At 47.0% G+C, this 18670-nt stretch overlaps 2 protein-coding genes and 1 long non-coding RNA gene across 3 annotated transcripts; all 3 read right to left on the reverse strand.

Moving 5' to 3' along the window:
* Positions 1–2372: 2372 nt before the first annotated feature.
* On the reverse strand, positions 2373–3674 carry LOC120697716 (transcription repressor OFP8-like). Its single transcript, XM_039981017.1, has one exon. It carries the CDS (start codon positions 3482–3484, stop codon positions 2528–2530), a length of 957 nt encoding a protein of 318 aa, XP_039836951.1. The 5' UTR covers positions 3485–3674; the 3' UTR covers positions 2373–2527.
* Positions 3675–6500: 2826 nt separating this feature from the next.
* LOC120697717 lies at positions 6501–8400 on the reverse strand. Its single transcript, XR_005684588.1, has 2 exons — positions 7979–8400; positions 6501–6910 (listed from the first exon to the last, which is right to left on the reverse strand). It is a non-coding gene; the product is annotated as an uncharacterized LOC120697717 (long non-coding RNA).
* Positions 8401–9774: 1374 nt separating this feature from the next.
* LOC120697718 lies at positions 9775–17496 on the reverse strand. Its single transcript, XM_039981018.1, has 15 exons — positions 17230–17496; positions 16057–16462; positions 15781–15958; positions 14788–14927; positions 13484–14717; positions 13303–13403; positions 13046–13190; positions 12565–12633; positions 12442–12487; positions 11984–12351; positions 11795–11874; positions 11547–11682; positions 11213–11372; positions 10969–11051; positions 9775–10350 (listed from the first exon to the last, which is right to left on the reverse strand). The coding sequence occupies exons 1-15, from the start codon at positions 17354–17356 to the stop codon at positions 10225–10227; spliced, it is 3399 nt and encodes a 1132-aa protein (XP_039836952.1). The 5' UTR covers positions 17357–17496; the 3' UTR covers positions 9775–10224.
* Between the last annotated feature and the right edge of the window lie 1174 nt (positions 17497–18670).

The raw sequence follows: 18670 nt of genomic DNA on the forward strand, positions 1-18670 counted from the left end.
GCAAAGGAGAAACTCCAGACAACCGCTGAGCCAACTGAGCACTGATGAACGAATTTGAACTCCCAGAGTCAACAAGTATGGATACAGACTGATGTTGGATAGAACCCAAGAACTTCATAGTACGGGAAGCTCCCTGACCTGTCATTGCTGCCTTGGAAATAGCCAAAAACAATTGCTCTGAGGGCTCGGCATGCAAAGAGTGGCTGTCGACAGACACATCCTCCAGCTGAAATAATTCCCAGAGTTCCTGCACTGCATGAAACTGCATTGTGGGAGAGCACTTGTGATCTTTGCTCCACTTTTCAGCACATCTATAGCAAAGCCCCATGGCACGACGATAAGCTCGCAGCGCAGCTAGCTTGGCATCAGGAGAACTCACTTGGGCAGCGTCCCCACTGTGACGATCATCCTTAGTCATAGCAGGAGATGGCCGGTCGCGAGGAGGAGGAGCCGGCAGAGGAAGGGCCCCTCGGAGCTGAGGCTTGAACGACGAACCAGAATCAGACCGCCGGAATCCCCGTCAGCAAGATGAATCCCCCACCTCTTCCTGCAATGAAGCAAGTGCACAAGCAGTATCCAGATCCTGGGGGCGTTGCACTAATACTACAGATTTAATGTCATCACGAAGCCCATCAATAAACCGTAAAGTAAAATAAAGGGGATCCTGAGGAGAAGAATAAGCAGCTAGTTGATCGACTAGTGTAGAGAATTGCTCAATGTACTCTGACACCGAGCCAGTCTGCTTAATGTGAAACAGCTGACGGATCAGTAATTCATGCTGATCACGCCCAAATCTATCATGAACCAATTTACAAAAATCCTCCCAATTAAGAGACATAAGTTTGCGCTCAATCGACTGCAACCAACGGGCTGCAGCATCCTCAAATTGCATGACTGCAAACCGAACCCAAACTGACTTATTGACCCCGTACATATCGAAGTAATTTTCAGTACGCGACTGCTAGAGCTTGGGGTTCTCGCCGGTGAAAATGGGGAAATTCAGTTTAGGCAATCGACCAGTAGCAGGAAACATAGCAGGGCCAGCCGAACTCTGAAATCGGTAAAAGCTAGGGAGACGCAAATCGGGACCAAAACCAGGGGGAGGGAGTGGATCTGACGACGTACCCTTGACCGGGAGGTGGGTGAGGGTCGTAACAAACCCATACTCGTGCTCCCGGTTACGAAGGTCATGGCGGTGCCCATCAGGGCCGACGGCTGGGTTGCCGGCAGGTGGAGACGCCGCAGCCGCCTCCGGGCTCGAGAGGATGCCCGGCTCATGGGATCCCCGATCGAGGACCACTCGATCGAGCTGCTTGTTGACGGCACCGATCTGCAGCTTGAGATCCTCCACAGCCGCGTCCACACCGGGCCGCCAGGCAGCAAATTCTGACGTGGAGGCCTCGACCACCTTGAAGCGGTCACCGAGAGAAGACTCCAGACTGTCTACACGAGACTCCACTGCGGAGAAGCGATCCCCGAGCTTCTTCATCTCGTCCATGAGCAGCTTCGTGTTGGGGTCCATGGCGCCGTGGCTTTTCTGGGAGCGGGTGTAGTGGGGATGGGGAAGGAGATCCAGCACAGGTCGCAGAATCGAGTCTCTAATACCAGATGTTAGCATATTGGTAGCGGAAGGAGAAGGAAGGAGGAGTCAGAGAGTTCGGAGAAGCAAGCAGAGGCGGAGAGGAGGACGAACAGAGGTCGTCTTTGTTAAGGGAATAATATTGTTGGAGTACCAAAACTGATTAGCTCTCTTCCTCTCCCACTCAGACTATATCTGGCACTCTGGGCCATGGACACGGATGTTGGGCCGGGCGTCACGCCTGGGCCTTGGGCTGGAGCGGGATACTGTGCCAACACTCAGGTTCCAGGCCCAAATGTTTCACTCCATCTCCACAGTCTACAGACTACAGCCGAGAGCTTGGTCCAGTGAACCTGGTACTTCATCATTTCAAGAGGGCAAGCGCCCATTGTCACGACAACCATGATGATGTCCGGGTCCTTGATCCGACGGGGAGGCGTCCGGGGACTATCCGTATCCACTAGCCACCGTGATCGTCCTCATCGATCCATGCTAGACCTTGGAGGAGGGGCCAGGTCGGACCCACGGACCACTCGCCAGGTGCTCACCTCTGGCCTGACGCGCGGGTCGCAACACGCCGTACCGTGGTGCCACCTCTCCAACTCCAACAATGGAGAGAGAGCCTGCTTGCGTTGCATGCATGTTTGGTCAAGTGTCCTTCTCGCACAGTCGCACCAACCTGACCTCGCCCACTCCATGGCCGACATAGATCTTCGCACTGATTCTGACGCCATGCCCTCCTAGTAGTAGCTACCTCATTGCACGAACCATGGCAAGAACACGCACGGACACATGGAGGAGAGCTTGAAATTAAATTGCATTGAGCAAACGTGGCAATGCTAGCTGACAGAATCAAAACACGCGTTCACCGATCGAAAGAAACTGACGAGAGCTATACATGGGAGACGCGCGCGGCACACTACGGGCGTAAAAGGCTACGGCGACCGGTCAGGGATCGTTGCCGAGGACGGCCTCCCAGACGTCCTCGAAGGCGGCGAGGATGGCCGGGTGGTGCCGCGGCGAGTTCAGGGACAGGTACCACACCAGGAGCTCGCTCAGCGCGTCGGCGCCGCGGAGGCGCCGCCCGGCCACCATCTCCACCATCGAGCTCCGGAAGTCGGCGTACGGGTTGTGCGACCGCTTCACCACCGCCTTGCTGCCCGCGGCAGCCACGGCGGCGCCGTCCTTGCGCTCCACCAGCTTCCTCTTCTTCTTCTCCGCGTCGTGCTTACCCGCCGTGGCGGGTGCCGCGGCCGGCCGGAACGCGTCGGCGGGCCTGAGCGCGCGCCTCGGCGGCGCGCGGCGAGGTGGGTTCGTGTGCCGCCTCGGCCTGGCGCAAGCACCGGTGGCGGTGTAGAAGTCCGCCGTGGAGTCGGAGGAGAAGCTGTGGGACGAGAAGAGCGTCGACCTCGTGTCCGTCGCCTGGCCCCTCTCCCCGTCGCTGCTGAACGGGGCCAGCTCGCCGTCGGTGTCGGTGGACGACGACCAGCTGTACAGCGGCGAGCGTGCCTTATCGGCGCCATTACCCTTCTTGCGCGTGCCGCTCTTCACGGCGCCGACGTCCCTCGCCGCCGGCATCGGCGAAGGCAGAACCGCCGCGCCGACCGTGCGCGCGGAGCAGTCGATGGAGATGTGAACAAGCGCCCGCGCGCTGCGGCGGCGGCGGCGGCGCTGGGACGACCTGCCATCGAAGGGCTTGGGCCGCTGCTCGTGCGCGCACCGAGCTAGAGGAGGTGGTTCTTGGCGCGAGGCCGCGGCATTGGCGCTACCGGCGACGCCGACGAAGGCGGTGGCCGAGGTGGTGGCGCAGGACGAATGGAGGAGGATCTGCGCGAGCCGCTGCCGCAGCCGGCCGCCGACGCCCACGCCGTGGCCGCCGGTCCTGTCGTGGCGGCTCCTGTCCATGAAGGAATTGATCGAGCACTCGACAGTACAGGTGTGCGTGCGTGTCTTGGGGTTTCGGCCTCCTCACGCTGGCGCGGCGAGGGGCTTAAAATAGCTAGTTGGGACGGGATCACGATAGTCTCTGGGGCTCTGGGCACATAGATGGCCAGGACCAGCCGCATGTGTCGTCTAGTCACGCAGGGAATTCTACACAAAGATCCTTTTCATTTGCGGTCCCAATTTTGTTTTGTACAAACTTTACAATAAACAACTCAATTACTCCAGAAGTACAGAAATCCTAGGCGTTTTAGATATTAAAATTTGTATAGGTTCATAAAAAACATCCAAGCAGACAAGCATGCACCACCACCACGCCAACAAAGAAAGAAGAAAAGACATTGTGCAAATTGATTTGTTTAGGGAAAATTTTGTTTTAGCTTTGGATTTGGAAAAATAAAACACTGGATTGTGGGGAGAAAAGTTGGTCCTACTATCTTCCTCCCTCTCTTTTGTTTCTCCCCATGAACAGAGAAGATCGTAGGCTGGGCAACTGGGCATCCATGGCCTCTCTTCTCCTTGCTGTCTCAGCCAATCCAAGCGCAGAAATGGATTACTCGCGGTCTCCTCCTTTCCCCTCAATTTCTCGCTTACTAGATTTTGTGTGAATCCCAGGAAAAAGCCCGTAAACGTCACTACCTGAAGCTAAAACAGACATGTCCGTACGGAGTATTAGCCATGCCATTGGCAATGCCGTCAACAAGAAACCGGAAAATAATGATCACTGAGCCGGCTGCCCGTACTTGGTACTAGTAGTACCTGGTAGCATTGGGTCGGGTCAGCAGTGCAATGCTGCTGCCGACTGCCACGGCGGCCTCGCTTAGACCATGTGTTATGTTTAGGCCCCGTTTGGTTGCGCGTTGTAAAGTTTTTGAAAAGGCATCTTTCTACATTTAAAGTACTAAACATAGACTAATCACAAAAATAATTACAGAACTCGTCTGTAAATCGCGAGACGAATCTAATGAGCCTAATTAATCCGTCATTAGAGGTTGTTTACTGTAGCATTACTGTAGCAATTTAGCATCTGATTACATTCTAATTATGTTCATTAGATTCGTCTCGCCATTTACAGACAGCAGTCGCAATGCGTTTTTTATTTCGTCTAGATTTAAGTCTCCATACAAGTGCCGAATTTTTTTTTGGAATTTTGAATTTTGGAACTGAACACGGGCTTAGTTGGTGAAAAATCATTGATTTTGATATTGTAGCATATTTTGTTGTTATTTGATAAATAATGTACAATTATGGACTAATTAAACTTAAAAGATTCATCTCGTGCTAATAAGTTAGATTGTGTAATTAGTTATTTTTTAACTGCATTTAGTGCTTCGTGCATGTGTCCGAATATTTGATGTGATAGATACTGTAGAAATTTTTTGAGAACTAAACAGGACCTAAAAATTTTTTAGAACTAAACAGGGCCTTATATTCTCCGTGTTGCGCGCTCACGCTGCCGCTGCCGCGGCACTGCTGCTCCTCGCCGCTGCGCCATCTGGAGCGGCTCGTGGCGTTCACCCCGCTGCCATGCCATCGGCCCGGAACTACCTCGTGGTCACGTCCCCGGCCGCCCGGCGGCGCCTGCGGGAATAATCACAGCCCAGCACAGCTCCTAGGCCGTAGGCCCCGCGCGTGTTGTGCGATCGGGCTCGGTGGTGCTCGTGATCCCACCGGCCGGCCGGGCTGCGGCTCCTACCGGCCGCACGGCACTACGGCGCGGCAGGCAGCGGGATGTGGGCGTGCCCGCCGGCCGCAGCTGGCACGAGCTCGGGGATTGCATACGCGTCGGCGTGTCGCGCCGCCCGGATGCCGTCCTGGCTGATCCCCGAACGACGTTGCCGTCATGTGCCTGCCTGCCCGCCCTCCCCCCACCCATGATTTGGTCCCTTGCTAGTTGCTGCCACCACTACCAGATAGTCCGATCAATCCCCACCGATGAAAGCGCGCATCGATGCAAAAGAAGAGGATAGGGCAAGAGTCAAGAGCGCCATGATTACGTGAATCTGGCACCCAAAAAAAAGGAGATTAGGGCGAAGGCTGAAGACGCAGTGCGAGACAAGGGAATCTCCAACGAGATACACAGGCTCCAACCCATCGAGGTTAGAATGGGCTCTGCTGCTATTTTGCTGTTACGCCTCGCACCAGCATGCTCGCGGTTCTGCAAGCAGCCAGCCGGCGCGCATAAGCTTCGGAAGCATGCGCCGAGCCCGGTTGGTGAGCGTTGGGCGTTTGCGCAGCGCGGCGGCCTCTCCAGCCAAGCCTCGCAGCTGGCTGCTTGGTTTAACTTTGAAAGGTGGCTGCTCCGTCACGAGAGCACAGCCCCGCCGGCATCTTGTTTATTATATATGTATGTATCTTTCGGTCTCTGACCTGAAATTTGTTTCCAATTCAGCAGGGGGAGATGGGATCACGTCAAGCGCAAACGACACTCGCCTACACCTACTGCTTGCTCCCCATGGTGGCGGCCCTCGCTTTCGATTTCAAACGAGGCCCGGTAGTTGCCAAGGAGCGGAGACAGGCGCAACGGCCTATTAGCATTGACATTCCCATCTCGAAGTTTGCAACCACATGATCGGGCCGGGTTAACAGTACAAAACGTTTGCAAGCCTCCAAACTCCGATACAACTGGAGGCAAACTCACTATACCACAGCCCCGATACACCAACTGATGAGTCGGCAAAAGCCATTGTACCGACAGATCATCAGTTGGTATAGATGTATGCCGACACCACTTATGTGTCGTTGTAAGTGGCGTCGGTATAACTTATACCGACTGTCATATCTTTACCAACTGATCATTGGACGCCATTGGGAGTTTTTAGCGACCAATGGTTTGACGAGATAGTTTATATGGATTAAAAAAATAATCCACGACAAATTAGTGCAAATGTAACATTTGAGTTTCAGAGGTCCACCGTATCCATCACAAATCCAAAGTTATTATCAGTGCATGAACTTTCATCTTGAGATACATGAAACATACGAATATGGATATAGATTCAATAGGAGCATATAAAACATTGACATTGATCATCCATACAAATATTAGTTGTTCAATATTTTTCTAGAACTGCATATAACAAAGGTTCCATATCAGCTAGGAGGTACGAGAAGACAACCAAATTTTCTACCATACTAAACACCAAATAGTGCTTACCACAGCTCAAGAACCCCAAAAGACTTGACTGAAGATAAGACCAAGCCTATAGACACAACCAAAAATCTAAATACCGGTAACAAAGCTGAGCACTTCACTACTTTTAACACATCATCTTCTAGATCATTGTTTTATCTCTAGGTAGGTCCGAACAAAACACAACTTCCATGAGTACTTTGAACGGTTTGACGTTGACATCATCAAGCAAGCTATCTAGCATCTCCTGACACTACCTGAAATCCAAAACAAACATGCCAATTTTTAGTTAAGATCCAAAGGTATACACAACACATTATATGAATAAGTCATGAAAATGAAAGAAATAATTATCTATCATCTATGTGAAAATTATGCAAAACTGATCGCAAGAATACATTTTGGTAGGCTAACCCGGCTGATGAAAGAAATAATCATCTATCATCTATGTGAAAAATGAAGCCTCAAAAATGCACAAAGCAAGCACACTTGATTGCACCTCAAATAAACAGAACAAAACGCCTTTGTTGTAGTATGTACAAACTTTTAGGAAGGCCGAGAATACATTTTGGTAGGCTAGTCTGGCTAATAAGATGACCCTTTTAAACTTACAGTAACATGTATTAATGAAATCTCTGTTCAGCTATAGTCCTTAACCTCATATGTCCAATCAAAACTATATCAGATCATGGATTTCAGCCTACAAGCCTATGAGTCTATGACAATCAAAACATACCTATACCAACTGCATAGCACAATTTTGTTGACACTCATACAAGCTCTAGCCAATTTTTCTCATCTTGCTATACTGTAGTTAAGAAGTGGATGTTATCTTATTGTATTTATAATTTACATCTTAAAGTGATTCCTAAAGTGGATGACAAAAACAAATGAATTAGCAGAAAGCAATAGCAGCTACGGCAAATTCTGTGCCTTGTGCTCCTGAGAAAGAAAAGTTGCAAAGCTTCCTAAAGCAAGATATTGTGAATTGTTATCGTGTTCTCGTTCAACCAGGTAACCAACTAAAAACAGTACGTGTAATAACCAAAGTAATATGGACTCTCGGCTTGCTATAAGAGTAGCTAGCAAATTTGTTCACAAATCCAAGAAAGATGTGGGGAGATCCTCCGCCCTTATAGCCTTTAATAATATAAAACTAGCTAACCAGATCTAGAAATGACAAGTTTATAAGACTGAAAAAGGACTAGGAACCATCTTGGGTGCAGGAAGCTGCTGATTACTTGGAGTCACAGACCAATCTAGCAAATTCACAAAAGAAGCATACGGATCAAGAAACCGTAGATCCAAGAAGGGGAGAAGCATACTTGGGTGCACGGAGGGCACGAGAGTCAAGAGATAGGTGTTGTGGCCGCACGACCGCCTTGGACGAGCGGAGAAGAGAGATGGGGCCGTGGTAGCGGCGCTCCTGCCAGGCGGAGGCGGAACTCCGCACCTGCCGCAGTGCCGCCACAGAGCCCCTGCGCGGCATGCGGGCAAGGGGCGTGGCCAGCATCGAACAACACTTGCTCCAGCCCGGCCGCCGTGGCGCAGGTGCTGGCGGAGAGGATCCTCGAGTGGTGGAGCCAACGAGAGAGGTGGGATGGGGCCGCCAGATCCGGCGGCGACGAGGGGCTGAGCACGCGGTGTAGCCGGCAAGCAAGGGGAATGGCGCCCCCAGCCGAGGACCCGGCGGCGCTCGCGACCTCGCGTGCGTGAGATGTGGATAGGGGGATGGAGCGAGCTTTACTAGGGTTAGACGTTTATATGCGCTAGCGGTAACAGGCTGGGCCTTTTGCTCCGCACGCGAGTGGGCTTAGAAAGGCCCACGCCAAAGAGCTTTGCCGACGGACTGTTAGATGTCAAAATATTTTATACCGACACACCTACAGACGAGACACACCCACAGACGATGAATACAAGTATTTATTCCGACTGATAGTTTGTTGGCAGATGTCGAATTGCCGACTGATGGTTGGTTAGAATGTTTTACCGACTGATTATTTGTCGGTAATGACAGACTTTTACCAACCCATGTGCGATGCTAATGTGGTGTTGTGGTATAGTGACTATTGTACGTAAGCGCCATTAGCGCCTACTTTGTGCGAGTGGATCGGAAGCAAAAGCCAAGGGAAATTTTGCTCATGGACATTGTAAAATAAGGTAATGAATGCAAACAAGGTCATGAATGCAAAGGTGAGGTACGATGCGTAGTACTTGGACACGTCAGCTACCTGTCAATCAGTGGCCGAGGATGGGTGACGCGGGCAGGCGTCACCTCGCTTCACGGGGGATCGTGTGCTAGTGCAAGCCCGCTTTGTTCCTCGTCGCCTCGGATCGGTCGCAATCGCAAGACACGGAGCTGGCTCAGGCTCAGGCTGTCTGTCCCCCGGGGTCCCGGCTGCCTACGGGAGAAGAATCCCGAAGCGCTGGCCCTCTGGAACAGCACCCGTACCGTATCGGTACGTACGTGTGCTCAGCCGGAACCCGTCCGCGGTACTGCACACTGTGCGCCCCGTGCCTCTGCTCGTGCAAGACGATGGGCTAGCCGCTCCTGGCACCGCTGCCGACGGTTCAGGGGGAGGCCGTGTCGCCGGGACAGGTTCAGAGAACAATCCCGGAACCGTCCTGGCTTCGGGCATGTAGGCCACGGCACAGGGCCATGCGAGCGTACGACGGGACCATGGCGTTTTTGGACGCGCGCGCCGCGGTCGAGCCGATACGAGGCTGGCCGCGCTCGATCAGCGCCGGCCCGGCAGCTGATGTGTGATCCGAGGACTGGTGCGGCGCACTTGCCACTTGCGGTGGATACCGCCCTCTTCGTCCGTGGTTTTCGGACCAAGCGGCCCGGGTTCCGCGCGGGGTGTCAGGCACTCGCCGTGAACCGTGATCCTGCAGTAAGTTGAGTGGTAATCTGTAAAACTTGAAAAATCTCTGAGAACCGTGGGTGAAGGAGCCGCTTGTAAGATCTGGATTCAAAAAGAGCTTCAGACACGTAAATAGGATGATCGATGCGATAAAAGCAAACCACAAAACCGTCCTGAGATGATTCGACAGGTGCAGCAAAAAAAAGGAGAGCAAAGTGCAACTAAATCAAAGTTCATGATTCCAGAGAGTTGTTACAAACAACCAGAAACAGCCATATTCATTGATCAATATGTATCTTCGCCGATCACCATGCAGTTTTACACAGGTTGGGGTACCACCAAAATGGACAAAAGAAAAGTATAAAGAAGCTAAGAAAGAATACAGCTATCCTACGCTACGGCAAAAATACTGCACCAGTCTCTTTCCTTCCAGCAGCATTTCGTATACCAAATCTCTTGTGGGAAAAATGACACCGGTCTTTCTGGCACAAAACTGTCCTACCATGGTCCAGAGGAAAAAAAAGGGACCATTCTCACACCTTCATCCTATCCTATCTAAGTGTATTCACACTCTACAAAGCCACCTCCTTTGAGCTGAGATAAAAAGGCAGTAGCCTTAAACCACCTTATTATTTACAGATAATCAGGCCAGCACTCCGGAAAAACAACTGAAAAACTGCTCCGTGACCACATCATTGGAGAAATCATCACAGGGCACGGAACTGCTGTTTATCTTCATGCCACTTCCTCACAGTGTCATCCAACTCTGGAAATGCAGCAAGAACAAGCAGCTCCAGGAGCTCGAGTGCTAGCTGCTTCAAACAAATTGGGGACTGTATGCAAAAAACAAATATAAATGTAAGTCAGGGAGATAGCCGATGCTGCTTTTTCTTTTATCTACTACTATAGTTTCCTACTGTTTCCCAAATATACGTTTGCTTAATGTGACAAATATAGTTATCAGGAAATGTACATTCATTTCTCAGGAAAACTGAAGCAATTTTACAATAAATCTCCTCACGTCATCTCATCTGGTCAAAGTAAATCCATATTTATTGGTGGTCAAAAGTACGAAAGTCCGTCTGAAAGCATGCCATGATGCAGGTATTTGACAAATGAGTACCATAACTTTTGAGTACACTTGTGTGGGGCTATTTGATTGCTTGAACCTTGAAGGAACTCAGAATAGGTGAAAGCTGGTTGAGGTGGTCATCGAGGGGCTCTCTTGCAGAGACTGAGAATTAGAGGGCGACCAAATGGAGAGGTCGTGCTTTGCTGCTTAGGGAATAATTATGGGAAAAGATGATATTTGCAGTGTCTACGGCACGAGAAAAATAAGGGACCACCAATACAAGTCGGCTTCTACCCTAGTGGAACCCCACATACTGTACGGAACTCAGAAAGGAGTAAATTTGCACTCAATATGAGTTCATTCCTCCAAGAATACTTACCTGAAGAAAGAAGTAGATATCCTGAGCACATTTGTCATAATCCTTTCGACCAACCAGACTTACTAGTGGAGATGGTGCTTTGTCTGCACATACAAAACAGTAAGATGGTAAAAAGATCGATAGAACTACGAAGATTGCATTGGTTACATATTATTTCGAAAAAAAACATTGAAGCAAATAGAGTATACTAGAAAGTAAACATTATCTGAGCACATATTTGAAGAAAAAAGAAGTATCAATTCACCTATTATTAATTCACGGACAAAATTTGCACGATGAGCAGCTTCTAGCCGTTGTTGATCACTTAGATTGTTGCCCATGCCATTGTTCCGAGTGCCAGGAGGTGGTGGTGATGTTTTTCTCTTTGGATGTTTTGTCATGAAAATCCCATCAGGCCAGAGAATCTGTATACAAAGAGATAGAGAAAAAGCAGACTAAATTAGGGGTAAGCCTGCACAAAAGGCTGTTGGTAATGGGCAGCTGATGAGAAACAGCCTAACTGAACAAAGAATGTTTGTCCCTTTGTAAACTGTTGGATATCTGAACCTTCTTTGCTAAATATACAATCTGAGACTTACTTGTTCAATACGCTTAACAGTGAAAGCAATTATCCTTCCTTTCCTTAGTAACTGGATTTTGTCAACAAGCCAGTCATCAAAGGTGTCTCCCATTCCCAATTGCAGTAGTTGCTTCGCTACCCAAAATGCTTGACGCCTACAAAAGATCAGGAATTCAAAGTTGAATGTAAAAATGCAAGCTGCCAGAGCTACAGTTGCAAAATGTTAGAAGGCCATAATGATGGGTCATGGGTGCAGGGTTATTTCACCTGATCCAACCTCCATCTTGGAGCTGGAAAACCACATCAACAAGATGAAACAAGGGGACACTAAGATTTGGTGCCACCCACTGCAATGACATATATTTGAAATAATTTGTCAGTAAGGATTCAAATAATATAACTAGAACAAATCTGGTGTTAATAGCAACAAGTTCGTTGAAAATAATTAGAACCTACATCATTAGGAGATACAGAGAATCCATCAGACTCCAACATTTGAGATGTGTCATTGGTTTCGCTTGGACGCAGCTTCTTAGGATTTACTGAATCAATTGAAAACGAATAATCGTTCTGCTCCGGGTCACTTCCAGAAGTTGTGTCACAAACACTATTTGTCATATTGCCAGCACTATTTGCTAAATTCTTTTCCACAATCCCTTTCCTAGATCTCAAACCATCACCGACAGCGAAGTCCAAATCCTTACGCGCAGTATTGTCTTTATGTCCATGGAAGGATTGACCTCCAGAAATAAGATTTCCATTCAAAACTCCAGGAGCATTCAATGCTTTTCTATTCTTCCCAGTTGATCTTTCATCTAAACTAACTGCAGGATATCAGGAAGAAAGCATTAAATAGTGGAAAAACACAATGATTTTACAGAGAACTAGTCATTCGACTCAAAGGGCCAACGCACCTGACAACGTCTGGATAACTGAGAGCGAGTCTGTGAAAATATAAGTCTGCAAAGAGACATTTACCAATTTATTAAATATCAGTTTAAAAACTAAGCTGATTAGAATTATATAAGGAAACTAACCTGTGAGTCCACACTGAGAAAATCCCAGACTTCTATGCAGCTTGAAACAATCGGAATTTGAAGAAGGCTCTGTATATTAACAAGTAGTGTTATGATGGTGTGGCTTTTGTTAACTAAACTTCATGTGCAGGTTCCTTATCATAGATCATGATCTAACAGAAAATGCTTCCTCCAAGATCAGAGTAACATATGCAACAGAAAAACAAACCCAAAAAAAAAGAAAAGTGGAATCTCACTAATGCTTAAGCACAGCACACCCCTTTATATCCCTACGCTGAAACAAAGAAAATGCCCGTTTCTTGCAAGATGCTCTGCAACTTGATAGCTCCTGATGAAGCTAATCTTAATCTATTACACAGATTTAGTAGGCTCAACAAATGAATTTTTGTTTAGAAATCTCCATGCTTAAAACTCAAGCTTTAGCGAAACTTGGAGAGAAATTGAAATTAACTAGAGTCCCTTCAAATAGCACAAGAAATACCTTCAGATATATGTCAAGCAGCTTGCATCTCTCTCGAACAACAGGAACCTCTAAACCTGATGAGAGAAAGTGTTTTGGAGGCAAATGAAGATTGTACTGGAAATACTCTTTCAAACGTCGATGCAGCTCTTCGAAATGACGAAACCTAATCAACAGCAACCAGTGAGAGCAAGCCATGCACTTGGAAAGAAAACAAATAGCACATTTGAAAATATCTGCTGTGGCTCATTAAACAATAAAAACCAAAACACATCTACCTCCTCTTGATGGACCAACTATTCCCATTGGCATCAGTCACAGAAATAGAATACACAGCAAACATGCCAGACCCACTTTTCACAATGCTAGCTCCTACCACCTGAGTAAGGAAATCTGATAAAAGATCTGTGCCAGCAATAGTTATCAAGATCAAAGTAAGTTAAAGTGAAGATACATTACCTCGCAACTTAACTTCAGATAAGAATCTTGTAGCACATTGGCACCACCATAATTTGAAGAATAAGAAGAGTCAGTTGATGCCAAGGAAAAAGTTGAAGAATTTGCACTACTAAACATTCTAGCCATATTTTCTGACTCAGTATCCTCAACTAATTCATCTGTCTTTGAATCATTTGCAGATGCATTTAGTATGTCCAAATCATCCCCAACCGAGAAAGAGGATCTATCTACTTCTTGCCAGATGGGAGGCTTTTGAGCATTTGACCTCGACCTTTTTCTTCCTGAAGAAGTTCTCGACATTTTCAGTTTTCCCACATGACTTCTATTCTTCTTTGCTCTATGGAAACCAGAAGACTCAAGTGGGTGATGTATATGTGATGAGGTGGCATTTCCTTTACTTTTGCTTTCCCATACTCGGGTAACAGGAGAATCAAGTCCAGTCACATTGGTGAGTTCATCATCCTCAGTGGCATACGAACTCTCACTCTCTACTCCAAAGTCTTCTTGTCCAGCATGTTCTGCAATTTCTGCAGATAGGCTTTTCGGCATGTGGTTGGTGCCATTTGAATATGTAGGTGCAGTTGATTGTCTTATCAAGCGCTGGTCCTCGGATTGAGATAAAAGTGCTTGCCTTTGAGAAATCGAAGTGCTGCATGGAATCGGCTGCTGTCCTGAAGAACTCAAGCGTAGTGAATCGGATCCAATAGGTGCTTTTGCATTATGTTTTGCATTTTCGAATTTGTAATTCTTTCCCTTTGTCCACATATTCTCAAGGTGCTCAGGTGCTAGAGCTTGATGTGTTCGCTGGGAGCTAATACCCAAGGGTTGTGCATGCTCTCTCCCACGACTATTGGGAGATGCTCTGTCACTGCTTCTGGAATGTAAAGAAAAACCATTACCCGAAGCAATGTGGGAAGTGGAAGGTAAACTTGTCGACTCAAGCGGATGCAAACTACCAACCAAAGAAGCATTAGAGGATTCTAGTTTTAGATTAGATGGATTTTTACTTCTGCTGGGTTGAATATCTGATGCTGTATTGGACTGACCCTGATGAAATGGAACGAGTTCAACACCAGGACTCGAGTGATCTATTAGTGCAGAAAGTTCATCTATAGAGGGCATAGAAAGTTCCCTTTGCTTAACAGTTGTAGCATCCTCCATTGATTCTTCAACTCCTTTCTCCAACTTGTTGGCACGTGAAAGAGCCAACGATTCAATTCTTTCATTTATAAACCTGCAAATTTAACATTTCAGTATTGTGTCAATAAAAAAATATCGTATGGACTAAGGCAGTGAGTTAATACCTTGGATTTGCTAAGTTCATGACAGGTCTCAAGACTGCACAAGCAAGAAGTTCTCGCGCTGTGCACCGGAAGAAAGTACACTGTAGATCTTGAGGCTTCACTGTGATTGAGATCAACCCATCAGCAAGACTTTGTAATACCTAGTAGAAGAGAAAGGAAACAGATATCAGTACTATCAGATGAGCTTAGATGCTTACAAAAATACACAGCCCATAGCAAGAAACATATTACCATGGTGATCAACTCACAAACAATCCTATATAGGCGTGCTGTGAAAGTGATATAAGACGTGACTGAACAATGTAAAATGCAATATCTCATAAACTAATTATGTAACAAATTGCTATGAGTGTTTAATTTCTATATATTGGACATGTACTTACTCATGGAAATCTCATTCTACTCCCGCACAATATGATAGAAAATATATATCATCATTTATCAATGATGAAATGAAACATTTCGAAAAGAACCTAGTAGCCAATTAGCTAACAATGCTCTAGGCATTTAACGATCGTGTAATATGTGCTAAGTTCTACATGTATAACAAGCATTTGCTTATGTATATTCAGATCGGCTCAATCCTGAATTCTGGATGGAGTGGTGCTGAAATCGGGGAACTCTGGCCTCATCTAGTGCCATGTTTTGCACACAGATTTATTTTAGAGGTGACTTCATAAGATATATGTTGACCTAGCAGCATTCAACATGTTAACACAACATACCAAATGCATGGATCCAACAACATGCTTAGCTGGGTATAGTGCAAATATATATGAAATAAATTCTAGCAAAATTTGAAGTGAGAATGCATGGACCTTATGACTTATGGCTCAAGATAAAGAGAAAAATGGGAAGTGTTTATGGTAGTAATTAAACATAACCAAACCACCAGGCAAAGTACTTCATCGAATTGCCACACTGAATAAGTTAGACACCAAAAGAACCTACTAAAAGCAAGAACTGAAAATTTCACCATCCACAATGTCTTACCTTGTATTCGGCATTGGCTGAAAATAAAGCAGGATGCAACTTGTTTTCAGCTATAAGGGTCATTTTCAGTTCAGCATCACGACGCTCTGATGGTAGGTTCACAAACTTCTCTTTTCCAATCTTGGCTTGACAGAAATGATAGCGTTCCAAACTATTGCAAATAAGATCAACCAAATCTCTGGAACAGGCAGAGAAGGTTTTAATGTAAGATATCCAATGTTCTGAAAACATTACATTGCATATGCATTTATTGGCTAAAAACAAAGATTTTTCTACCTGGTTAGCAGACTGATAAGGTCAACATTTCTTGCCCGGACTGAAATCTCCCCCAGGACAGTATTAACTACGGCGATGAGTTCCTCTGGACCTTCCTTGTCAGGTGTTACACGGGAGTACCACAGATCTGTTACCCATTCTGTGACAAGGTGCCTTGAGAACTGTTCAAATGCTGCTTCAACTGGAGGTGAATTAACCTTGCTCCTCCAATCAGATTTTCCATCCTTTTCAGTCAGAAGGACTTTCTTTAACTCAGTGCTCTTCATTTTTACAAGTGGACGACTGATGTCCTGATCTGTGCTAGCTGTGCTCTTTCTACGGAGGTCATAGTCAAGTGATATGTAGCGAAATAAAATAATCAGAGCTGTGGCAAATGGCAGGTTAAACCATACTGACGAGCTCGTCACTGCAATAGGGGAAATCAATTGTTCAGCGAAGCTATAACAAGGTGAAACATTTTGTATGTCTGCAATACGAATTTGTCTAAAAACATAACCCTTCTATCACTTTAAGAAAACACATTTCAAATTTGTATGTGTTTCTTCAGGTCTTGCTAGCATATTTCCTAGGATCATCATGCATAATGACTGGAGAGTCTTGATCAATTAATCATGCAAGTTGACGGTCTCAGAGTCCATGAGACCATGAGAGAAGGGAGTTGTCTAGAATCAGATGCAAGTGCCATCAGTATTGTGCATTTCAGCAACAGAATCCATACTCTTATGAAAATAACTTGTAATGTATGCAAGAAATTAGTAACAGACCGCACTGGCAAAGCCTCTGCTCATACAATTATCACTAAAATTCTTTAGGTTGTATGTAAGTGACCGATCATCTAATATGAAAACAACATGCCCAAGGACAAGTCTAATCTAATGTACCAATAAGTGCTCAATGCTGCAGACTAGACCATGGCAGGAAGCCAGGAACAAACCAACAACACAACTCCACAGACAAGTTAAAAAGGTTTTTTAAAAATCGGTGTCTGGGAACATTAATTAACAAGAACACAAAGTATGATTCCCAATTGAAGCAATGAGCAACCAACATAAACCCTAATCACGGCACTACCGTCCGAGAAATGCATCGCCAGAATCGCCGACGCGCACCTATCCCACTGAGCAGCGAAGCCCGGAGCTGGTAGCTACTGGATTCGGATCTCGTAGAACTCACGGGACATGAGGAACGCGAGCCCGAAGGCGAAGACGAGGAGCAGGACGGCCCGCTTCTTCCCCTCCTCCGCGAGGTCCCGCAGCGTCTGCGCCCTCGGCGCGCCCGCGGCCCCGGCCGCCGTCGCCATCGCCGGCAGCTCCTCCGCGCGGCGGCCTGCGGTCTGGCGGGGGAGGACGCGGCGGCGACGGTGGGAGGGGCCGCCGGCCTGGTTCTTTTTGTTTCGGGGGAGACTGTACGGCCGGCCGGTCAGGTGGTGGCGTTTTCGGGGCGCCCGAAAGCATTTCCGTCTCTTGCCATTTTACCATTGTTTTAATAAATATTTCTGCTCTGCTTTTAAACCACTCGAATTTCTAAAAGGATCCGGTACCTTCGAAGTTCAAAGTGAGCTGGAGCCTGGAGCTGGTTCTGATTAATTCAAAACAGTATCGTGTGAGGCCTTATTTAGATGTATAAAATTTTAGGTGTAAAGTACTGTAGCGCTTTCATTTGCATTTGATAATTATTGTCCCGTCATGGATTAATTAGGTTTAAAAGATTCGTTTCGCAAATTATAGATAAACTGTGTAATTAGTTATTTTATTTAGCTACATTTAATATTTCATGCATGCGTTGAAAAATTCGATGTGATGGGAAATCTTATAAAGTTTTGAAATTTTGAATGGCACTAATCGAGACTTTTAGTTTACCCCAACGGCCCAATTGTTTTTTTAAAGAGTTACTTAAATTCAAAAGTATACTTTTCAAATAAAAGTCTAATAAACCGCAAGTATGCATAAAAAATGATTTGTAAACCGCAAGCTCTGATGTTCTAGAAAGTCGAGTGGTCCGCGGAACAAATTCGAGCGTGCACGTGTCATGGACCCGGCCACGGCTACGACTCCGCGACGTTCCGTCCATTCGGGAACGATGCTGCCCTGTGGATTTGATTGGGATTGCCCTCCCTGCATTTCGTGAACGGAAGCGCCCAGCTCTGCTCAGCCTATGGCGACGTTTTGTCTAGAGGTGCCTCAAATCGGCATCAATTGGCTCTGCTTGGATTCGAGAATCGAGAGCGCAAGCAAGTTCAGTTCAGAGTTCACCATGGGCCATGGGCGATGGGCCATGGCCTCGCAAAACAGAGACGGAGACGGTCATGGGCTAACTGGGCCGCAGGACCGTTGGGTGGGGCCTTTTTCTATTTTTATATTTTTAAAAACGTTTTTTACATAAATATATTTTTGGTTCACAATTTACAGTTCTATACCCTGCGGTGCAGGTGGTAGGGACCTATATGTAATTAAAATTTGAGTTCTATTGCATGGAGGCCCCTACCGCCCGGTGGAGGGGCGGCAGGCAGGCCGACCGCCCGGCAAGGGGGCGGCAGGCTACCCCCAATATAAAAGCTGAGGTCTTCCCACACCTGCATTTGCAGCAAACAACATCCATAGAGGGAAAAGGAGAG

This window comes from Panicum virgatum, chromosome 3K (genome assembly GCF_016808335.1).
Source record: "Panicum virgatum strain AP13 chromosome 3K, P.virgatum_v5, whole genome shotgun sequence".
Taxonomy (NCBI): domain Eukaryota; kingdom Viridiplantae; phylum Streptophyta; class Magnoliopsida; order Poales; family Poaceae; genus Panicum; species Panicum virgatum.